The sequence below is a fragment of the Adiantum capillus-veneris genome, chromosome 23 (assembly GCF_014529385.1).
Source record: "Adiantum capillus-veneris isolate H3 chromosome 23, ASM1452938v2, whole genome shotgun sequence".
In the NCBI taxonomy this organism is placed as follows: domain Eukaryota; kingdom Viridiplantae; phylum Streptophyta; class Polypodiopsida; order Polypodiales; family Pteridaceae; genus Adiantum; species Adiantum capillus-veneris.
Genome location: NC_140953.1, coordinates 18,655,109 through 18,680,190, shown reverse-complemented (window position 1 = coordinate 18,680,190; position 25,082 = coordinate 18,655,109). Strand labels below are relative to the sequence as shown.

Sequence of the window (25,082 nt, the reverse complement as noted above, 5' to 3'; positions counted from 1 at the left end):
CCATTTCTTCACGACCTATATGAAGAACAATGAGAGAGAGAGAGAGAGCCTTAGCACAAGGGTGTTTCGGCCTCCACTTGGCATAGCCCGCTCATCCACTAAATTTGATCAGGGATTGAGCATATAACATGCCCTGTCGGACAACGTGAGGCAACACATAACCCTCTCTTGGCGGGAGGTGCAGAAGATGACATAAGGCTAGGAGAAAGTGTATCTCATTGGCCCAACTCACTCTGCACTGGATGGTTGGTAGAGGCAATCCTTGAATTTTCTCGATGAACAACCAACCAAAAAGTGCTCTAGACATCACGAATCTATTGGCCAACAAGCCCTTGTGCTCATTACAACAAATTGAGAACGAGAGAGTCTAGTCTTGCCGCTCCCGCCTCAAGCTATTTTGCACCCAACACTCCTGACCATCCCCTATGTATCCAAGCTGCTTCTACCAATGCCTCCCTAAGAGTTTCAACTATGATTTCACGACGCTCTCTCTCCCCCTCAACATGCATGGCCCGCGTTGTCACCTACGTTCATAGTCCCTACCTCTTTGCAATCAACGACCATTTCTCGACACTTCCCTATGGGCTTGTCATACCCCGATCCTTGCATGCTATGCACTCTAATCCTCTCTTCTATATATGTGAAGATCGCAACCAGGGCTACCCAAGGATGTGTTGGGTTGCTTGAGTTAAGGAGCCAATATTGATGGCACCCAACAAAGCATAAAGCACACACGCATGCAACCTAGGGAGACTATCTCTCTCATCATTTGGCGCTTGAGAGCCTAAGGCTACCGCAAGCATGTCGTAGGGTAACATTATTATGACTAATCCATTTGGCGCTTGAGAGCCTAAGGCTACCGCAAGCATGTCTGTACATTAGTCCTATCAATCTTCCATAGTAGATTCACAAGCTCTACTTGGTGTTTGGGAGACGTCGTCTCCACAAACTTGATTCCAAGCATGCATACTACTTCACATTTGTGCACAATAAAGAAAAAGAGAGTCTTATAAAACAAAAACTTTGTTCATTTTAAACATTTGTACATTTGCTTACTATAGGGAAGCATTGTAAGCATGACAAGGTTTAGGTTATCCTTTAATTGTATGCCTTGCATCCATCTAGCATCATCAAAAGGATAATTCTTAAACTTAATAAGATATCGTCGGATAGTCTTACCGCCTCTTAATACCTTGTCTTCATGTCAAAGAATGGACTCGGGCTGCAGCACCTCTTCTTGGTCCTCGATCTCCGGTGGATCTTCAATAGTTGGTTCCTGAGGTGGCTCTCCTTTGTAAGGCTTTAGTAGGCTCACATGAAAATCATTGTGTATGAGCCAATGGCTGGGCAACTTGAGTTGATAGGCCATCTCATTGATTGGCCTGAGAATCTGGAAGGGACCATAGTACCTTTTTTCTAACTTAGCATAGTACTTTTGGTGTCCCGTAGGATTCTAATCGAGCCTTGGGAAATTCAAGTAAGACCCAATCATTTTCTTTAACGGCTTGAGCTCTTCTATGCTTATCAACAACAACCTTTTGCCTTTGTTGTGAGATAGAGATAGTATCCTTAATCTTTTGGAAGGATTCTTGTAGGTCTTGGCTATACTCTTCTACAACGAAGATATTCCCGTGTACTTTGAGTAGGAGGGGACTTTGGACTCACAAAGGGGCCCTTTAAAGAGTTTGACTTTACCTCTCTCTACCAAAACGAACGCATGGATAAATTTTTGCAAACAAACTCCAAAGTTGACGGAGGTTTGACAGTTAGAATGTCCTCTTCAAGCTCTATCTACTGATATATAGCACGCCATGAGATTCCTCATATTTTAGAAGATTCTTTTTTTGATTCACCGCAAAGCTTAGCTTGATCATACCCATGTACCGGCCATGTAGAAGTTAATAACCCATAAAAATAACCTTTGCATTGAAACATCCACAAAGTTAACTTTTTCATCAAGATGACAATTCCGTAAAGGTTTTCCCAACATCCAATATATATTGTCCGTGAAGCTATTTATTAGCCTGAGGCGAACCTCCTTTGTGGTTTGATTGTTGGCAAAATATGCAAGAAAGATGCTTCAATGTTTCATCCTCTAGTTTTCCTCCCTCGCTTCTCAATGAGGGACCTCATACAAAAAGAAATTTAACTGTGAAAAACACCCAGAGTAAATCATCTTGCTAGCCCATACACATCTGGGTGAGGGGTTTGTCAAAAGAGAGCTTTGCATGAGCAAGGTTGAAAGTGGGAAGATAAGGGCATACAGGCTGCAAGATGCTATTGAGGGAAACCCAAAAATGATGTGTGGAGTTGTTGCTCTCGAGGCTCAGGTGGTATGCATGGCATAGATGCAACAGCATTGATCTATATGCACAACCAGTACCAGTAGTGACAAAGGTTCCAAATTTCCATTTCCGCTCTCCCGATCCTCAAATTTGTTCGTTGTGCCGATCGTAGCCTTGGCCTTGAACATGGATTAATTGCCGCTTGTTGTAGCCTCTGAACCTTGGCAATGCTTCCAACGTTTTCCACCTCACAACCAATTTGTTGGACGTTCTTCTTCCAAGCTCATAAGAGAGAGAGAGAGAGAGAGAGAGAGAGAGCTTCGCCTCAACCTGCAATAGCAAGGCACGCAATGCTCTAAGGGCCTGCCTATCGTCTTGCTACAACCATGTCCATCACCTTGCCGAAACTGTGTGTGTGTGTGTGTGTGTTTGTGTGTGTGTGTGTGAGAGAGAGAGAGAGAGAGAGGGGACAGAGAAAGAGCGATCCGGATTCAGGTGGAAAGGGGCGACGACCCGTGAATGAAGAAGTTGTAAATCATTTGCAACGGGCCACAACTTTAAAATTCAAACCGGAGCAAGAGCACACTGTGAAGTCTTTGAGGTTGCAACAGGTAAAAGCTAAAAACATGATTAGGAGGATGCCGAAAACATGTTGTGCGAAATTAATTTGATGGCGGTTGTAAACTTAAAGCTCATAAATAACTCCTCCCTCCCTCTCTTCTCGGCCGGCTTGATAAAATCTCTCTCTCTCTCTCTCTCTCTCTCTCTCTCTCTCACACACACACACACACACACAGACACACTCAATTGGACAACCGTATGAGAGCGCCACGTGTCAGGGGGGATCGGAATCCTTCCCCCTTTTATAATAGTATAGATATAGATAGATTATGCGGGCGAGTTCAAATGGGATGAATGGTGGAGGCAAAAATCAAGGGGCACAGATCCAAATCTACCGCCCGCATTTGCCAACGAGACACCCATGTCACCTGCGTACAATTGGAACCAGAATTTTTGAGTACGCAAGTCTAGCAAAGGGCTACGAGTTCTCTCCGTCGTTCCCAGCATGTGGTGCATCAATTAGGTGGCCATGGTGATGCCTACGCGTGGCTCTTGCCCGATGGTACGCGGCCCTTGCCCGACCATGTAACATGGCTAATATTTGGAAGGGATAAGCACCTCCCCCTGTGGGCCCTCTGGTGTGTCGAAAAAAAAGCTCGCAGTGCAATGGGCACATGGTTTCATTGCCCCTTCAAGTCCTTAGCCAAGTTGGGGACACCTTCTACAATTCAGCTGCTGGACTTCACTCTTTCAGCTGAGATGGAGATTTCTAGCTACTATTCTCATCTTCGCCTCATCAACATGCCTCTGGATAGAATTCAACAACCTTTGGGCACATTCCAGACTATGCATATCCATATTGTTCCATTGACAAGAGGAACTTGCAGCACTAAGCAGAGCACAGACAGCTCCATTGGCAGGTGCAAGACGACCCAGTTCTTCCTCATCAGACTCCTGTAGGAGCTGGGTCTCCCCAGAGTCCATTAGGAGTTGGGTATCACAAGGCTGGGTAACAAGTTGTGTCTGTCCATCTAAGGCCTCCTGCTCCGGAAGATAGAGCAATGAGCTTGATTCCTGTGCACGAGGGGCAAGATTGTTCCCATCATCCACTGCCTGCTTAAAATTCGCAAAGTACTTGTTTGGAGCTGATTGTTGATCCTGCTCAAACCATAGTTCTGCCTCACATTTTTCCTTAGACCCCCTTAGCTCTGCACTAGGCACATATTGGGGCACTTCACTGCATTCTGCATTTGGCAACCCATGTTTCTGTTTGTACATAATCAATCCCTGTTGTTTTTCCTGCAACGAGCTTGAGAGCTCCTTATTACGCTTTTCTTGTGACGAACCAGAACCCATGAGACTTGGATCAGTTCTCACGTCTCCCACCTCATGACTCTCGAGCAGTGTAGCAACTGCACTTGCAACCTGATCTTCACAGAAACTACTAACTGGGCATTCTTTGTTATTAACTTCTTTGCATTCATCGCCATTAGCGACATGCAGGCATTTGATCAATTCAGTGCCAGACTGACATGCAGAGAACTGCGGCTGTGAGTGATCACCTTCACTTTGCAAGTTTTCCCTGTGAATCAGTTGGTGCTCTGCATTCTTGCCATCTTCAATGATCAGCTCATTCGGCAGCTTCAACAGCTTATCATCTTCATGTAGCATGTTAGTTTGTCCATTTCTAAGGATTATAGATGGAGAGCTATGCTTTGTTTCTGCTCTTGTTGAAATCAAGCTGGAATCTAGACATTGAAATTCCTCGCCATCCTCAATCACCCGAACTGGAATTTCCAGACAAATGTCTTCCGGATCTTCCGAATCGAACACGATCTGACTTTGACTGAAGTCCATACTTGTGTAGGTTCTAATACCTGCTCCATGACTGGTACACCCCTTTCCAAGGGCGCCACTTTGAGCAAGTCTCACCTCTTTTTGATGGTCTGTCAAAGGGCCTGCTTTCTTTTGAGAGAGAGGAATAGTGGCAAACTCTACATGCTCATCATCCAAGAACCTGAGCTTCTTCCTCCTTGCAGCCCCTCCAGAATCCCAATCAGAGGTACGCAAATTATTGCATTTGTTCATCTGCAAAGAAGTTGCACAATCTGAGGCCAGTCCATTCTGTGATGGCGAGCTCGGATACTCTCTAGCCTTTTTGAGTGGACCCTCACATGGCAGGACAGTGACCTTCGAAGATTTTAAAGGGGAAGGTGCATTGAAAGCCCGCTTCTCAAGGGGTTCCCTGTTATAATGGATGGCTTTGGAGGCTTCATGTGTAGACCCTTCATCTCTTTGTTTGATCTTAGTGTACTGATTAGCACTCTCCACTTCATGCAGCACAACTGCATCTTTGTTGCTTATGTCATTTGACTGCTCAGTGCTTGTGCATACAAGAGCATCTATGCTTTTAGAAACTGTGTTCCCAGAGTTACCTGATACTTCAAATGCAGGTGATTTACAAGCTGGTCTTTTGATCTTTTCTAGCAGAGCATCAAGCGGTTTTTCAATTGACTTCCCTTTTGCATTTTGGCAAAGGTTGGATGAACGAAGTTTTGAAGACATGTACATACCTTCTACTTCAGACCTACAGCTCATTTTGGCCTGTTTGCTTGATTTGTTGATTAGAGTCTCATCCTGAAGCAGGCGCAAATGTTTCCTAGCTCCTGGAGGCTTCTCTGAAACAATTTCTGCAGAATCTTTTAAAGCCATGGTCTTCTCCCACCCTGGAAGAGTGATGTTAACTTTTGCCCTGAGCTGTTGCAGTACAGGGACCAAACAGGGTGGATACTTTAAGAAGGATGCCTTGCAACCGTATGTCGATTCCCAGAAGGTAAGTGCAGAGTTAGATATTTGAGTCCTAGAATGCTGAAATGATGGTACTAAAAGGGGGGATTGCAGGGAAAGTAAACTGGAATCATAACAAAGAGGAGGTTGGCACTTCCGAATCAAAGTCAAAAGCTTCTCCCATAGATCCTGCAAAGCCTGCTGGAGTGCCTCTGATAAAGGGCAAGCAGAGTCTGAAAAGCTGAGCCACTTTGCTAAGGGCCTAGAAAAGTCCTGAAAAGCATCAAACACAAAAGTCCTGAAAATTGATATGCAAGAGAAACAAGCCATAAGTTGGCTTCATGGACAATCACCTGCAACAATATCAAGCAATCCTGTTGCGAGTAAATGCGAGTTATGAACCCTGCTAACGCTGACAATACTCTGAACATAAGACCAGTTACACAATTAAATTCCCAATACGTCAATCTCAGATTGTGTTGCAAGCCACAAAGGCGGATCAGGAAAACTACCTTAAAGCAACACCTAGCCAACATGTCTTGCCAGTTGTGAGTCTACTCCAAGATAAATCCAAAAGCCTGAAAGACAAGAAAATTTAGGATCACAAAAACAATGCACAGATTCAAGCTTAAGGCTAGAGAAGTAACCTGGAGGCTAAACAGAGAGAGTCTCGAACATTGCTGCTATCGTCAACATCATTTCTGGACAGGAGTTTACCATGGTACGACCCACCTACGAAGCTTCCCAGCCGTTTCTTTCTATTTATAGCCAGCATTGCAAGGCTTGATATCTCAATCTGTCTTAGCACATGTTTGACGACAAAGCCCAGAATGTCTAGCAGTAGAAGATTTTCACAGCAATCAAGTTTATCAATGCCACCTTGATCCCGAGAGCATTCGTGTGTTTCTAAAAATCTGGAAATTTTTTGACAGTAAGCACTCCCAAACAGGTTTGGTTGCGAGGATCTCAACGATGATACGCGCGAACAGCAATCATAGAGCCTGGCCCATGCAGCAGCCACAAAATCTAGCTCATTTGAGCTCAGCAAAAGCTTGGGACAGTTTATGTGTCTGTGGCTTGTGTGACGTTGTGAAACATCATTCGAGTCAATAGCAATATTTACAACATTAAAGCATAACTGTACAGGAAGTAAAAGAAATGTGTGGACAACTTGGTATCCTGAGTCCTGAATACCACTCTCAACAGCTGGTATGTCGTTTGCACTCTCAATATAGTTTGCCAATTCACATGCAAAGATCTTCCAAATCTGAAGGAAATAGAAGTCCTTGCTTGACAAGTGTACGCCTGTCAAATTAGTGCCGACTTTAGCCTCCACATCAGCAGCCAGAAGTTTCGAGTTTTGAGATAAAAGCCAGTTCAGGCCAATTCCCACTCCCTGAAGGTTGCTCATAATACCAAGGCCTGTCTTTGTGCACTCACTCAGTTTTTCCAGCTTCTGTAGTACCTTTGCCTCTTCTTTGTTCTTACACGAGAGCGAACACCCCACCTGAATCCACATCCCAATTATATATGCTATAGGGGTGACAAGAGTCTCTAAGCTAGGCACAACCTCTGCCAGACTGCTTGTATTCAATGGTTTCAAGTGACCACTGAAGTTGCCATTCTTCAGGTGGCTGCGAAGGGGGCAGAAAGGAAGCTTATAAAATGAGGAGGATAGCACAAGATAACCAAACTCCAAGAGAACTTTAAAAGCAGGCCAGAGGGTGGAGAGTGGAACCTCCACTTCTGTTAGCACACAATCTCCAGAAAGTTCTTCCACAAGCTTAAGCACAGCATGTACGGATGCCACATTTTCCGCTGATGGTCTAACTGCCCCCTTGCCTTCACCATCTATACCTCTAACAATTAGAATCAGCATTCTTATTGCTCCATTGAGGCTAAGGTTGTCACTAGACTGTTTCATATCTTTCACTCCACGTATCCAAAGAGCCTTAATAAGCATCAAGATGAGCTTCAAAGATTCCATAGACCATGAAGCCCAATTGATGGGCAGAACCTTGACTTCACTTTCAGTAGATTTGGTCTGACTTGGTGTTTTAGGGGAAGAAACTCCACCCTCAATGCCTGTCGAAAATGCCCAAGTTGATCTTGAGTCAAGCTTGTCCTGAATCTTGCAGGTAATCCATGCTTCCAAGGCATTAAGGCAAAGATCCCATACCCCACAAGAGCCTCTCTCCGGACCTGCCTTGAAGACCGCCTCAAACATTGGATTGACTACAACTGCTTGTACTGAAGAGTTGTTGATTCCAAGATCAAGCTTGTGTCCGAGGTAAGTCCAGGTACACCAGCATGCAACTCGAACAGATTGAAGGCTTGCCCCACTCATGATTGTCAGCAAAGGCGTCATGAGAAGCTTCAGGCGCTTGACAGAGGGGCTTGCATATGGCTTGTGGGTGCTTCTAGTTGAAGGAGAAACTTCATCCATTTGTTGTTGAAGATTGTCATCTTGCTGAATTAAGGCGTCAATCAAGGCCTCCCACGCAACCTGATTTCAAGGAAAGAAAATACCTCAGCTCATTGACATGGCTCTTACAGGACTGGCAAGGATGCCCTAAGCAATAGTAACCCACCAGAGAAGCGATTTGGACCTGTGAGTCAGTACTTGTGAAGGTAACTTCAGCTACTTTTAGCATTTGATTCACTAGTACCCTGTTTTCTCCTGCCACCTTACTACCGAGGAGGTGAACAAGCCATCTCCAAGCTCTGATTGTAGGTATTACGAAGGCCTTAGACCTCACCAGCTTCTCCATCACACAAAGAAGCTTTTGACTGATGTCCACTGCGACAACCTGTTATCACCAAAATAAAGGGAAAACTCTGTTATTTTGGAGCACCCTTAAAAATCTCAATAGAAATAATCATATATGAAACCGACTGTCTACTAGCTTATGTATTTTGCGTACTTTCACACGCTACATTGTCTACTTTGGAACAAATTTATCAGCATGCAAACTTTTCTAGGTCTTTCTACAAGCCCGTTCGCAATACAAGATTCACAAAAGTTACATTCTTCACAGGGTGCTCTTCTGCTAAGAGTGTCGGAACTTCCTGATGTACTTGCAAATAATCACCACACTGCTTTCTATAAAAGCCCGCACTGACTCTGACCTTTCAAGCTTCAAAGTCCATGTAAGTGTACAAAATGCCAAGATTGTGCAATGAATAGCTAAACAGGTTGACAATGGCAGCAAAAGATGTATAACCTTTGAAAGGGAGGCAAGTGGAGGTAATAAGGATGACTCCACATCTTTGAAACACTGTTCAGCCATATCTCTATCTCTTTTGTCTAGAGATAGTAATTTCCTGTAGACCGGAGGTGCCCAAAGTGGTGATTCTAACCTCATTTTTGGAACTCTATTTACCATTTTGACCACAACCTGCAGTAGCAGAGTACGTTAATCAGTTTATTCTCACCACATTTTCTTTTATCAAGAGCAACAGCAGGCTAAAGGAATTGCCTGAAGAGCTTCATAAGTAACAGCTTTCGAGGCCATTGGATTGTCAATGGCATGCAAAATAGCTTTCACTATCAGGTGAATCCGACTTTCAAGTAGTGGTGCCCCAAATTCTTGAACTCCGAGGCACCAAACCCCCAATCGGCAGAGACCCTGAATATGAGGGCAGTCAATGTGAGAAAGTATGTAATGTCTAAGGCATGGACAGTCAAAATATCAAAAAGAGTAGCCTGCACGCACTTTTTGAACAGTTGTTGTGACGACTTTGAGCAAAGTGTCCAATACTGCTCGGGCACATTCATCTGCATTATGAAAGATAGATTTTACTGCAGCCATTTGAAAGAAAGATAAAAATGCCAGTAAATGCAGCCACAATCTCTGACAAACTTAATAATAGATGCAGTCACAAACTTACCAGCAAATGCAGCCACAATGTTTGACAAACATACCAGTAAATGCAGTCACGATGTCTTCATGGTGTAAAGCATAGCCAAGCGATCTCAATGCCAAAGCCGCCCTGTAACCATCACTCCACAATTATCAATGAGTTGTTTAGAGTGCCCACAGTGCTCATCAACTGTTGCTTGTAAATGCACGTGTCACAGTTACAGTTGCAACGAATTCATTCAGCTTTTGACATTGGTGTTGCCTAAATGACTGCACGAGTAATACAATTAATTAAGCTCGCCCTAAGGACCATGTGTCACGTGTGCCACAATCTTCCTTTCGGCAACCATCTTCAGTCTTAAAAATAACCGTCCTATGGGTTTGACCTTCCAAAATAATGGTCAAGCAAGGGCCACGAACCTCGACAGAGCCGCATACACATCATCATGATGGCAGCGTGCTGAAAAGCAGAGACATGAATGGGATTTCATTAACTGAGATAATTCACCCACGGAACTTGAACTCCTGACAAGTCGGTCTGGAAATGAGCACCACCATGCTAGACGCCCTGAGGTGATGATAGGCCTCTACCCAACAGGCAAGGCAATGCTGAGTCGCCATGTCGACATAACTATGCTATTGCTGGCATAGCTTTAAAAGTGAAGGGAAAGTTTTCACTCTTCATAGGCACTTTGCTAAACATGAAGTCCCATCAATTCCATGTAGAGGTGCTAGTTTGGGAGAGTTTGAGCAACGTCTGCCTCTGGAGCATATCTATGTCCAAGAACAATGAAGTTTTAATTACAGTAGAAAATATTCCATTGAGGCTTCAGCATCATCACAACCAAGATAATTGCATTCATGGGTTTTGTTTAGTTGTCAATATGTATGTCAAGTAAGGTACCAGAGGCTCCGCACAATCAAAATTTCTCTACGTATTGAAAGCTTAGTGAGGAGGAATGGAGCTCTCAAGCCACTATATTCACACTTCACCAATTACTCATCAAACCAATCCTTTACTACTTCGTGAGCTTGTATTTACAGCAAGGCTTCTTTCTCTCTGCTGGAAGACAAGTGGGCAATACAACAGCACTGATGGGTTGAGAAGCAAGAAAACCCTCTGTAATTTTCCGACGAGAAATCTGCAAGTGAATGTGCACGCGCGCACAGTACAGGAAGAGGAGAGAGAGAGAGAGAGAGAGAGAGAGAGAGAGAGAGAGAGCACTCACACATCTTCGCAAGAGGATGCAATGTCGGCAAGTGTGGGTTTGATAAGGAGCAAGGAGATGTGTGTGTGTTGCTGTAGGTAGCGTACAAGCTCTGTCTCCCCTTCGGAGGGGGAGCAGGAGACCGGCGCTTCACATTTGGATGATGGATCAGAGTACCCTTGTTGCTTGGACGAACGCTTGTCGCCCATCTTCTAGAAGTGGAGCCGCAGCCTCTCTCTCTCTCTCTCTCTCTCTCTCTCTCTCTCTCTCTGTGTGTGTGTGTGTTTGTGTGTGCGCGCGCGGGTGTGTAGTCCTTCTGTCGAATATTTCTCTGTCAAACTTCAAACCCCGCCACCAAAGAAAATGGCGCCAAATTTTCCCGAGTCCCAACTTTGTGCATCACTTCCACCAACTGTCATCGGTGGCTGATTCATCACAAAAACAATTTGAACTTTGGCGGACAACAGATGCTGGATGTTACATGGGATTGTTGTGGTGTGTGCTTATCAAAATTTCATACTAGAGTAATTTAAGTCCCCCATGGAACCAGGGTAAAGGGCCATATTAAGAACCTTTAAGCAAGGGCCTGGAAAAAAATGTGAACTTTTGTGTTTTTGCCTTAAAGGTGGACCAGTCCTCGATCTCTAGGTGTCTTGTCACATGCTCGAAAAGGGTCTACATCCGGGGCTGGCATTGGAGGCTTGAAATTATTACTTTTAAGTTTTTCTTTGTTACAATTTTGGGGTTCATTAACAACACCCCATCCACCCCTTATACGTGTCATGAGATGAGTAGAGGTTATCTAAAATCGAACCAATGAAGGGCACTTGCTCAGGGATTTCACTTACTACCAGTCACCGTCGTGGAATGTTGCTTCTCCAGTAACGGTTCAATGCGAGACCAACTCCAAAGCGCAAGAGAAGCCAACACATGAGAAGAGCCATCGCGTGCCCATGAAGAGCTTGTGCGGATGCAGACCCACTCAAGACAGTGCTTCCTAAGCTTGCGTTGAAGTCAAGAAGAGCTGCAAGATCGCCCTCATCCTCATCTTCAATCGCTCGGCTTGCTGCTTTTTGCATGGATAGGGAGTCTGTGTCTGCAACATATAAGGTGAGGTGTCCAACTCTACGCTTCTCAGCTACTCACTCTCAGCTACGCACTCTCAGTTTATCTTCGTTTTCTCAGCTACGCACTCTCAATGTTTGATTTCAAGGGACTTTCATCATTGTGAACAACCTGCTTCCTTCTTCGTTAGTCTTGGTCAAGGCTAGATTCTTGCTCGTGGCATTAGAGCATCATCAACAAATACGTTGGCCAATAAGCAGTTCACCATTTACACCAGCTGAAACACTCCAGAGCTTCCTGCACGGCCAGTTCATTGTTCTCGAGGTTAACTTTATTGCTCTAATTTGAAAATATTTACATATTCTCTCGTATTTTCTCCCATTGCATGATCGTGAAAGTCTTTTAATACATTGAACTGTGCAATACCAAACCTCTGGTGCCCTCTTCATCATGATCATAACTTTGTTGATTTTGTTTAATGGCTATCTATCACAAGAATTATCACTTCTAACTTTGTGCAATCTCTGAATTGTAAGTACTTTGCAGACCCCTAATGATTTGTAGGCGAATCAATCAGAATAAGTCTCAGCAAAGCCACACAAAGTGCTCTTCCTACAGGTTGTCCATCACCGTAAGAGGTGAGGTTGCTCTAGCAAATCCTCAGTCAGTAATTATGATTCCTAATGGGTTTTTTTATTGCTGTTTGTTTTTCTTATGCTATGCATGCATATCATTGTTACTGTGTCCAGTCACTTAGTCAAGGTTAGTAGTTGCACAAAAGATGTTAGATTTGAAGCATTGAGATAATAAAACAAACGAAATTTAACAAAAGATGTTAAATTTGAAGCATTGAGATAATAAAACAAACGCAATAGACAAATGTACTTGTCACATTCTTTTAGGGTAAAATCTACCAAAGGTCTATCACAACAAAGATATTGTAGAATTGGGATATCAAAAGTACATGAGACCTCCTCATGTGAGATAATTACAAAGTTTGCATATTAGGGGGATAACTAACGTAATTGGAAATGTAGAAGATGGTGCTGTCAAAACTACTTCATTCAAGTCGTAGTCCGCTTCAAGGAGTAGAAGAGGTTGGAACTTACCAAGGATGGAAGTCTCTAAATTAAAAAAAAACCTGGGTGTTGTATCTCACTATTGAAGTCGAGACCTTCGCAACTTTTGTAAGTGAAATTTCCTTGCCATGGCATGGTGTGCTTGATCCACATGGAGTGGCGGCAGAAGCATACCTTGAATGGAGTCTTGCTCCCAAATAACTGCCCGTAAGTGTCTTCCAAAGGAAGACTGTCTCCCATTGCTGCCTTGTTTGCTTTGCTTGTGCTGCATAGTCTTTTCTTCGCTGCTCCTTCTCAACAAGGGATTGAAGCCTTTTCTTCTCCTTCTCTAGCTTCCGTTCTTCTTTTGCCTTCACAATCTCCTCTTTCTTTGCAGTTTTTGCCTTCATGCTCTCCACATATTGGGATGATGTGAGAACCAGGCTATTGGTATAGTCCACAAATGCTTCGCATGGTGGTCGGCGCACACAAACTTGTTTCATAATAATCAATATCTAATTCTCCTAAATGAAATGGATTTCTCATGTTAAACTGATTATTTAATATGGGGAAGTGACAGGGGAGAAAAAGCTAGAATATTGGTTAAGCTAGCAGACCCACTACAAGAGGTTGTGTGCACTTGTGACGCTGTTAGCGACGGAAATACATTGGGTTTTTATACTCCCCGGTGTCGCTAAGACTGTCGCTAACAGCGTCGATACGGGAACGTCGCTATGAGCATCGCTATAACCGTCGCTATATAACGACGCCTATAGCGACGATCATAGCGACGTTTACAGGCCACCTATAGCGACGTTCATAGCGACGCTGCAGAACCTTATGTAGGGACAGTCATAACGACGCCCGAGATAAAAAAAATTGGTGGCAGGGCATTGAATACCCTGCCACCCATTAACCATATTCAATGTTTCAATAATTGAGTAAACCTAAATGAATCCAAGATAAGCCCTGATTCACCTTTGAAAGAAAGTGCAAGCTTAGATATAGACCCAAAGTAGTCACCCACAAGACAATATAACCATTAACTCCGTCATCATAGTATTGTTTGCAGAATAAAGATACAAAACTAACAAAAGTAAATTGATGAAAGTAAATCAATGACAATTGTACACATCGATCATAGGCAAAATCACTTGATTGTTGCAAATGTAATAGTTACAACACCATTGTCATTATTGAAAAAATATACATGGTTTTCCAATAGTTACAAAAAGACGTATAAACGTCATCTCATGATACATATGCTATGACAAAAGGAAACTAATGCTATCTAGCTACGGCTAGACTAACGTCGTATAATCAGACATCTCATCGCATCCAAGCATAAACGGGAAACTCGTCATGCAGCATGCTGATGACTCTGTCTTTTAAATCACTTGGTACTTCACTCCAGGTGTTTAGTATGCAGTGTATAAACACCTGAGAGAAAAGACCGCGCATGCGCGAGATCACCTTCTTGCCTTCATCATCCAAGATGATGCCGCCGCTGAAGTCGACAGAGTAAGGCAAGCCCTCTCGCCGGTGACGCGTGAACCTTGGTGTCCCGGAAGGGGTCTCTAGCGGCGTGTCGATGGGGGTACGAACGTCAGGTGTCTCCATTGGAGTCTGGGCCCCGAAGTGAGGAGTGTTGACTGGAGTGACTCTTGGAGGAGTAGCTAGTGGTGTGTAGCTGCTAGGAACGGCCGTCAGTCGCGCAAAACCTGGTGTAGATGGCGATGCCGTGGCTAGTGTGGGGACGGGCAAAGAAGGGGAGGGTAAGGAGCCTTGTCGAACACGAGGCGATGTCGAGGCATCCCCACAACAACCACCGCCGCCATCACTAGAGCGTCGGTGTCTAGACGAGTGTGAAGATCGTCTCGTTGACACCGAAGCTTCGAAGCGTACTGAATGCTCCAAAACACAGGGAGACGCTAAAGGATTAGGAACTCGTGATGGTGCTCCAGAGCGATGACGCTCCATGTACCACTGTCTCTGGTGGGGTGACAAAGAAGAAAGAAACTCATCATCATCCATACCTGCATTAAACACACGAACATCTAATCTTAATATTGAATGAATAGAGAAGAAAACATGGACAAGTAAAGAGAGAGAGAGAGAGAGAGAGAGAGAGAGAGAGAGAGAGAGAGAGAGAGAGAGAGGACTCATAAAGGGGGAGGGATTCCTGTGTAGAGAGGTTTCGTTGAATTTCTGTGAATTTGTAAAAGCACTGCGCTCCGGGTGCGATGGAGACTAAAGCTGCATTGTGAAGGTCTGCTCATAGAAGTTGCTTGCCCCACCACTAAATCTAATTGATCAGGTGAAAGAGACGTTGAGAAGCAGTAGTAGTGCTTCTTAGTGTCTCTTTCACCCGATCAGCTAGATCTAGCGGTGGGACGAGCAACATCTATATTGAGCAGACCTTCGCGATTGCAGCTTCGGTCTCCATCGCACTCGGAGCGCAGTGCTCGTCATCCCTGCTTGTGAGAACATACCTAGAGCATACGTACCTGGAGTGGACGCAAAGACCATTAAATACAATGATGCAATGATGCATATAGACAGAAATGGACAAAAAGCCACGTGAATAAAACGGAGCAAAATTGTTCAAATACAATATTTATGGCTTTAAGAGGTCTCTCTCTCATCCTCGCAAAGCTCAGCATAACTTCTGATATCTATATAGAGCTCTCCGTTAAAACAGATGTCTTCCGTTTCATTTTGTAGATTCTCTGCATGCACACAACCTCCGCAGCGTTTAGTTTGGCGAATGGTATGGAGTCTACGTTGATCTCCTTTTGTGAGATCCATTGCACCAACTTCGCAAGTTTGTAGATTGTGTTACGGACGTCAAGAGACAAACATCCCTCAATGGCACCAGTAAAATAAACTGTAAAACACGTGCAACAATGATATTAAAGCCACACACAAATTTGTTACACAATTCCCACTATGATATATTGCACTATGAACATACCTGACACATTTTATGCGAGTCGTGTGACTTCAAAGCGGTAAGCTTTCCTTCTTTAGTAAAACACGTTCGAAGCGAGTGCATTACGCCAGTGGGGGTCCGCACAGATCGAATGGTCTCTTTTACTTTGCATTCTTGGGCTCCATTGAAAATCCATGGCGCTTTAGGGAGTTTTATCGATCTATCGGATGCTGTCTGCGGCCAATATTGCTCCATAGGATCCACATTTTTAAGGTCAACCCTGGCTATTTCTTGCCAGTCAGATGGTCCCATAGCAGATTACCCACATTCTTGAATATGTGCATTGGATCGAGCAAGTGATTGATAATGAGTCGGGGCCAATATAGTAACTCGTACCATAGAGAGAGTCTCTTCATCCCTGGGGGCAAACCGTCATCACACATCTCCTTCTGCTCTAACCATGCTTGTGCATACATCCTTGGTGGCCTCACTTCATAACAAGATTTTAAATTTTAAATTCGTCGTTTGCTCTCGTGCACGTACGCTCTCTCTCTCTCTCTCTCTCTCTCTCTCTCTCTCTCTCTTTGTTCACACTGTAAACTACCTCACATTCTTTAGTCATGTCCAATCCCCACTCACCTCGGTCTAGAGGTGCACGGAGATCAGAACCATTGGGTTATAATCTCGTCTTTATTGGTCAATGCCTATATTTGTGGGTACAGAAATCTACACACCCATGTCTACATGATAGTGCATGTAGTGGACAAAACCCCTTTGCCTCTTCTCTAGCTGTAGCATTTCATAGCATCTTAACATCTTTTCACAGTAGATCTTTGTTTGAGGGATTACTTAACACATTACATGTTGGCCTCCAATTTGAGTATCATGCCGTTGAAAGCTTTCCAGCTTAAGGTCGCATCCGTAGAGAGGAAGAGAGGGATCATTGTTCGTCTAACTCTAATTTTTTTACCGTAATCTCGAAGGTAGAGTCTAATATAAAAACTCAATCCACAATCTAATCTTAAATCTAACCTAATTGAACATGTGGTGATTTGCTCCATTGAAGGGTAAAAGACATACCAATGGGGCTACTAGCCTAAGGTCGCATCCGTAGAGAGGAAGAGAGGGATCATTGTTCGTCTAACTCTAATTTTTTTACCGTAATCTCGAAGGTAGAGTCTAATATAAAAACTCAATCCACAATCTAATCTTAAATCTAACCTAATTGAACATGTGGTGATTTGCTCCATTGAAGGGTAAAAGACATACCAATGGGGCTACCAGCTGTGTAGATGTGAATGGACCTCACTTCATAACACGATTTTAAATTTCAAATTCGTCATTTGCTCTCTCTCTCTCTCTCTCTCTCTCTCTCTCTCTCTCTCTCTCTCTCTCTCTCTTTGTTCACACGATAAACTACCTCACATTCTCTAGTCATGTCCAATCCCCGCACACCTCGGTCTAGAGGTGCACGGAGATCAGAACCACCGGGTTATAATCTCGCCTTTATTGGTCAATGCCTATATTTGTGGGTACAACAAATCTACACACCCACGTCTACATGATAGTGCATGTAGTGGACAAAACCCCTTTCCCTCTTCTCTAGCTGTAGCATTTCACAACATCTTAACATCTTTTCACAGTAGATCTTTGTCTGTAGCATGCAGGTACGTCATTCTTGCAATGTAGCTGATGCTGCTCAAAGCACTTAATTCTTACTCTAGATTTGATGGGCTGTGTAGTGTGTGTGCGTGTGTGTGACCGTTGGAATCGTCATCTTGCATCACTAATCTAACCTAATCTAATTTAAATTTTAACTTAATCTCTTTCTCTCTTTGTTTTCTCCCCTTACCTCTCTCTTTCGTCTTCTCCCCCCCCCCTCTCTCTCTCTCTCTCTCTCTCTCTCTCTCTCTCTCTCTCTCTTTGGTTTTTTATTCTCTCTCTCTCTTTCTCTTTGTTCAACAGGTCTTGAGTTTAACTCCTCGTCAGCTAGATCTTTAAGGTCTCTTGGGATGGTTTCCTATGACGTTAAAACTCTCTTCTTCTCGGGTGTGTGTGTATGTGGGTGTGTGTATGTGCCAATAAAAAGAGGAAAATGGTATAACCTTTCTATCACCCAAGTGTGGTAGATTGGTTATGCCATTTCCCTCTTGAATAACAGGTCTTGAGTTCAACTCCTCGTCGGCTAGATCTCAAAGGTCTCTTGGGATAGTTTCCTACGACGTTAAAACTCTCTTCTTCTCGGGTGTGGGTGTGTGTATGTAAACTCAAAATAAACTTAAATCTAATCTAATCTAATCTAACATAAATAAACCTAAATTTAATCTAACGTAAATCTAAATCTAACATAATCTTAAACTCAAAATAAAGCTAAATTTAATTTAATCTAACGTAAATCTAAATTTAACATAAATAAACCTAAATCTAATCTAACATAAATCTAACTCAAAATAAACTTAAATCTAATCTAATCTGTTAGCGGGTCGTCACGACGGACGTCTGCAGCATAGCTCTTTTGCACTAACATAATGTCAATATGCAAGGAAGCGACTCGAGGTTGGGCACGAAGACTTAATGAGAGTGTCAATCTCACCAAAGTGAACTCAAAGACTACTCGTTCTGTCATAATAATCAATATCTAATTCTCCTAAATGATTTTCTCATGTTAAACTGATCATTTAATATGGGAAAGTGCCAAGGGAGAAAAAGCTAGAATATTGGTTAAGCTAGCAGACCGGCCACAATTGGGATCCAAAGGAGGGAAAATAGGGATCCAAAGGGGGGGCCATCTGCAAAAGAGCCATGTGCAACAATGGGCTAAAAAGACCTTGAGGTTCAGCCCATTAAGACTTCCAAAATGCTAAGGTTCCAAAATTCAAAGGTTGTGTCCAAAGGTCAACCATGGGGGGAATTGGATGCTTTGTGTGTGACCCAAAAAGTCTTTACAAATCCCTACATAGGAGGGGGCGAGCCTTGGGAGTAGAGGATGAGAGAGAAAGTCACACACACACACACACAAGCTCCCTTTACACAAAGGGAATGAGGGACACATGTCAGCTCCCTAGCCCAGATGCCCACAAGGTGTACCCAATTCCTATTGGATGGCCTTGGAGGTGGACCAATAAGAATTAGGCTATAGTAAATCTAGTTTAATTAATTTAAAAACACGTAATAAAAGAAACAATGAGAATTAAGTCCTCTAGAAGACTATTGGAGAGTCTCCCAAGGGGTCCAATGAGCATTCACCAGCCCAAAGGCTTGCCTGATTCCTATTGGCAAGGAGGCAAAGGGGTCCAATGAGAGTTTAGTTGAATTATTAAATTACCTAAAGATCTCACAAAAGGGGAAAGGGGGACACATGTCAGAAGGCTATCACTTATGCTGCTTAATTGTCATTGGCTAGCCCTAGGGAGGTCCAATGAGAGGACAGCAAGAGCAAATAGCAAGAGGGCTCGCCCAAGAGAGAGAGGGGGCTGATTTTTGCAAGGCATTATCACACACACACTCACACAATCTCATGTGTGAAGTAAAGAAGACTCTCTCTCCTTCTCAAGCTTTAATGGAAAGCTTACCACCTACTCCAAGCTTGTGAGAAGGGAGGCCTACACCAACAACTCTTGGCTTTGTGATGCAAATCCAACCAAGAGCCAAGCTTCAATGCATGCTCATCTCCTCTACCATGCTAATTACTAAGCTAAGCTATGCTAATATGAGTGAGATGTACATCTTTCTCGTAAGAATACTCCTACTTCCTCTCAATCTACTCTCATACCTTGCTAGCTCTCACCATCTTCGAAGGTGTGTGAGGTCTTGGGTCTGAGACCGGGGATAAGTGATGTTGTGATTGCTAAGTGTTTTGCTTAGTGCATGAAGCTTTCATCTTCATTGCACTAGCTAGTCTTGAAGGAACACAAAGAATTGTATGTACAATGTCTCTATTGATGGGAGAAACCATAATACAAAGCCTTTTGGAGGGGGGACCGGCTCCATGCAAATCCGGTCCTGAACTGTTGTCAATAGCTTAATTTCTCTCTCTTTTGAAAGTATTGTTCATCCTATCTAACTAGGTGTTATGCTTTTTGTTGCTCTTTCCACCCAAGCACTCTTGTAATTCTCATTAGGAATCTATTCTAATGAAATGTCCACTATGTTCATGCTAATTTCCACTACACACAAGTTTTTAGGCCATTAAATGTTACATTGGTATCAGAGCACAAGGTTTCTCTTTTCTTGCTCAAGAAGGGAGGTCATCAAGCTAGCTATAAATGGTTGGTATTATTAATTGCCTGTGAGTAAGTAGAATAGGGATTTTTTAGCCTTGCATTGCGCCTGCCTTCGTGCAGTTAACGGGGCATCACCGTCGAGAGCTATGGTCTTAATAGTGGAGTCCTACGGGTCTTTCCTACGGCTTAACCACTATTGAGCTATTAGAAGCTTGACAGGAGGCGGTGCTGTTTTGGTGTTGAACGACCCTCTCTTCTATTCCTTGCAATTAATGGTATTCGAGCCACAGGTACAGTAGCTTGAGTGCTTTTTCTAAAGGGGTAAAGAGGAGTAGCAACTAGGGCTTGAAGTGCCAAAGTACACCTAAAAAGTTTATACCTAAAAGTTGTTAGAATGGCTGACAATAGTAAAGAGAGTGAAATTAATGTTGATAACTTTGATTTTGCTAATGAGCAAGCTACTAATAATGCTCCGATGCTTGTTAAATATCTTGTTTCTAGGCTTCAACAAGCCATGGGCAATCCATCTCTCCAAAGTGAAGTGCAAAGGCAGCTCCGTGCTCACGGGATTCTCCAAGCTCACCACCATGACGAGAGAACACCTAGGAAGCCTCCTTGTGAGACTTCCAAAAGAGATCTCTCTCCGATTCGGGAAGAAGAAGAGAATCCATATGAAGGGCTCAAGAATTTACTTCTTGATGATGCATCTCCTTCCCAAAGGAGAACTCAAGAGCCTCCACTGAAGGAACGAGAAAGAAGTGAGTCTCTCGCCACCTCGGCGGAGATGGCTCCACGAAGACGGCGGGCTAAACGCTCTCCATCACCACCAAAGTGGAGAAGACCATCGCACTCTTCTCCACACCATAATTCAAAGAGGGATGATAAAAATCAAGAGAAGAAAAAGGCGAGAAGGAGGACACCCTCTTCTCCATCTTCTTCATCCTCTTCCTCTTATGAAAGTGATGGTGAAGACACCGTAGATCAAGACAAGAAAAAGGCGAGAAAGAGGTCACCCTCTTCTCCACCTTCTTCAAATTCTTCACCTATTGAAGAAAGTGATGGTGCAACCTTTGAACCATCAAAAAGAAGAGGCCATAGGAAATCCTATGCCGCATGGAAGAGGTCGTCAAAGCTGAATAAATTCAAAGAGGGAGGGAAGAGCATCTCTTTCCTTACCTATGATGGTACCTTTGGTGCTACGGACAAAGTCTTGGCCTTTATCCAACAATTTGATGCGGCGTTTGGAGATGAGGGCTTCACGGAGTCCTCTTAGCTACGCCATGTAGCTATGCACTTTCAAAAGTCCACCAGGCAATGGTGGTCTAGCCTACGAGCCAACGGTGAAGCTCCACGAACATGGAAAGCTTTAAGAGCTTCCATTATGAAGCAGTTTTTGGCCCCCGATGCCAAAGACCAAGTACTCACCGAATGGAGAAGCTTAAAGCTCTCTCCCTATGAATCCATCCATAAACATGTAGACAAGTTTGGGACTTACAACTCAAAGCCACTGTCTTCAAAAAGTTGGATTTTGGAGAGCAAAAGCAACAATTTTGTGCTGGCTTAACCGAAGAAATGGCGGAGTATGTCAACTCCCAAAGGCCACGTACCATATCGGCGGTAATACACCATACTATGGTGGCCTCTCGAATCAATTTCCAAACGGGGGACTAAAAGAAATAATAAGCCCACAGAAAACAAGGGTTCCAACGAGCCTAAGGGGAAGGACAATGTCCAAAAGTCTCCTAAGGGCAACTCCAACAAAGCTAAAGAGAAGGGAGTAAAAACAAACTCTCTCCTGAAGAGCTTGAGCGTTATCGCAAGGATAACCGGTGTTTCAAGTGCGGCGAACAAGGGCATGCGTACCGCGCTTGTCCCCAAAAGAACAACCGCCAAGATCCTCCTAGAGCTACCTTGGTTGAAATCCAAGAGGAGGCGACTCACCAAACTCACCACAAAGGATCTCCTCTATGCCATGCTTGGGGAAAGGTAAGAGAACATGATGCTTTTATTCTCTTTGACCCTGGTTCTACTCACAATTTTATATCTATAGAGTTGGCCACGAAGCTAGGCATACAAGCTTACGAGATGCGAGATGTCCTACCCGCACAGACAGTGCTTTCAAGGGGCAAGAAGCTTCAGTCACTCCCTTAATCGGGAAATTGAGGCTTCATGTCCAAAGCTATGTGGACAAAGAGGACTTCTTTATCTCTCCTCTCAAGCATGAGGATGTAATCCTAGGGGCACCATGGTTTGACCGCATGGCTGCCAATGTTAAATTTTATGAAAGGAGAATCTCCTTTAAGTTCAGGGAAAAAGACATGTATATAGATGCTAAGTAAATGGGTAACACTATTCCCATTGTACATACACCAGCTTTCAACAAGTCAATAAAGAGCTCTATTTCCGTGTACATGATTTTTGTTAAAGATTCTCAAAATGAACCTAATGCTTTAGCAAAAGAAAATAAAAGAAACAAAAAGGAATAATAGTTATCCAATTTTCTCAAGGGGTTTCAAGATGTTTTTATTGACGACATCCCTTGTGAGCTACCTCCTAAACGAGGTAATGATGACCATGCAATTGAACTTCTTCCAAGAAGTTCACCGCCTAACAAACCTCCTTATAGAGTTTCTCAAGATCAACAAGAGGAGATTATGCGGCAAGTGCATGAGTTAGTTGAGAAGGGCATGGTTAGGCCTAGCTCATCTCCATTTTTCTCACCTGTGCTATTAGTGCAAAAGAAAGACGGCACATATCGTATGTGTGTCGACTATAGAGCACTAAATAGGATCACTATCGAAAGAAAAGTGAATTTTTCTTGCAAGAGATTCAATATTTAGGTCACATTATCTCTCAAGATGGTATCCGAATGGATCCATCAAAGTTAGAGGTAATAAAAGGATGGCCTAAACCAAGGAATCTTCATGAACTAAGAAGCTTTATAGGTATGTGTGCATACTATAGACGGTTCATAGAAAATTTCTCACAAATTGCGGCACCATTACATGACCTAACAAAGAAAAGCGTTAGGTATACATGGTCTGCTAAGAAGAACAATGCTTTCTAAAAGCTTATCTCTCAACCTGTGCTTACACTACCGGATCTCTCAAAACCATTTGAGGTCCAATGTGATGCTTGTGGTGATTGCCTTGGAGCTGTTTTGCTCCAAGAAGGGCACGCCATAGGCTATGAGAGTCGAAGGCTCGACCCTGTTGAGCAAGGTCTAGGCATATATGAAAAGGAACTCCTTGCAGTTCTACATGCCTTAGACTCATGGAAGCACTATTTATTGGGGACTCCTTTCATTCTGCGAATGGATCACCAAAGTCTTAAGTACTTCATGACGCAGACCAAGCTCTCCGACAAACAAATGAGGTGGGCAAATTTCCTTTCGCAATTTCATTTTCATATTGCTCACATTGCTGGCAAGCATAATCAAGTAGCTAATGCACTCTCAAGACAGCCGAGAGTGAATGCGGTTTCCATAGCAACTCACAATGATCTATCTTCAATGATAGATGAGTACGCTATTGATCCCGATTTTAGAGATGTGATTTCAGCCCTTGCATTAGAAAAGAAAGAAGATCCATTTACTTTACAAAATGGTTATCTTCTCTATGGCAATAGACTATGTGTTACTAACTCACTACGTGAGAAAGTAATGTATGAATCTCATGCTCCACCTTATGCTGAGCATAGAGGGATTCAGTCTACCTTAAAGGGAATTGAAACATTTTTCTATTGGCCTACCATGAAAGTGAACATACAAGAGTATGTTTCTAAATGTGTGGTATGCCAAAAGACAAAATTTGATAGAGGGAAGTAACTTGGATTGCTTCAACCCTTGCCAATCCCTAATTCACCATGGGAGAGCATATCCATGGATTTTATCTTTGGATTGCCTAAGTGTATCCAGAGTCTGTCAGGCTTCGAAAACTTGTGTTTTGAAGGGAACGAGAAAGAAAGGAAACGAAAAGAAAAGAAAAGAAATAGGATGATAGTAATGGTATATACAAGTGGTACTCCCACCGCTTTCCCCCCCTTCCTAAAGTGAGTCATCCGCGACGAGCTTGTGTTAGAGTGAATAGGAATAAAGGACGTGTCTATGCATAGCTGTATAGTGTGGCTCTATGATGCTGATGGAGGATATGCATGGGAAAAAAATTTGATGTGCAAGAGATAGGTGCTGAACAATATGTTCAGTGGCAACTGGTGGCGAGGTTCCTTGGAAGCTGCGTGGCCCGAACAATAGTAATTGTAGAGCGTGTGCTCTGTGTTTGACTGTGAACTACAAAAGTTTTGATGTTGCTGATGGTGGCGGTTGTTGGCATTTTTTGGGTTGCCATTGAAATTCCCGAGGTGTGTATCCATTAGAAGAGGCATCGTGAAGGCGATGTTGTTTTGGTTGCCATACCCATTTGAGTGTGGTTGCATGACGAAGAGAGTGGTCCATCGGTTTAGGCCGTTTGACAACAACGGTGGGCAATTCGTGATGGTTTAAATTTTTTGTAGGAAATGTAGGTTTACAGGTATTGATTTGGCATTTAGGTATCCACAATTGCCTGGGCTTGGTTTCCATGATTGATTTCTTGACCCATATTTTCGTAACCTTGGTGATGGATGATTGTTGAGCTATCGCATGTGGTGAAGGTAGAGGTTCCCATTCATAGTCCGTTTGTACGAATGGCGCGGCTAAAGATTGGCCCTCATGATGCGTAAGGTGTTGTCCTGCCAGTTTGGTGTTGCCTGATAAGTGCGCATCCACGGCATGCCTAGAATAAATTCTTCGTTTAGCTGCTGATGATCTTCGACCACATGAAATTGATGTGGATACACTGTTCCATCAATGTTGATTGGCAAATTTATGTGGCCTAGACTGTCCATAATACCTCTGTTGGCGACCTTGAACCCCATAGTGTTTGGCATTAGAGGTTCCTGTGTGATTTTTCTGAAAGTGGAGTAGTTAACCACATCAGCTCTGGCCCCTGTATCCACTAACGCTCTTTCAGTGGTGCCGTCGGCAAGTTGTAACTAAATACGTAGATCCATTCCTCCTAACCATGTAGTCGCCGTTTATATGGATGCTATCGGAGAATTTTG

The 25,082-nt window shown here is 43.4% G+C and overlaps 1 protein-coding gene across 1 annotated transcript; it reads right to left on the bottom strand.

Annotated features, from left to right (window-relative positions):
• Positions 1-3,107: 3,107 nt before the first annotated feature.
• Positions 3,108-11,045, bottom strand: LOC147427480 (uncharacterized). The gene is made up of 10 exons (XM_086497191.1): positions 10,726-11,045; positions 9,559-9,626; positions 9,350-9,411; positions 9,113-9,262; positions 8,858-9,031; positions 8,225-8,443; positions 6,281-8,139; positions 6,146-6,211; positions 5,987-6,056; positions 3,108-5,906 (listed from the first exon to the last, which is right to left on the bottom strand). The coding sequence occupies exons 1-10, from the start codon at positions 10,911-10,913 to the stop codon at positions 3,597-3,599; spliced, it is 5,166 nt and encodes a 1,721-aa protein (XP_086353317.1). The 5' UTR covers positions 10,914-11,045; the 3' UTR covers positions 3,108-3,596.
• Positions 11,046-25,082: the final 14,037 nt, after the last annotated feature.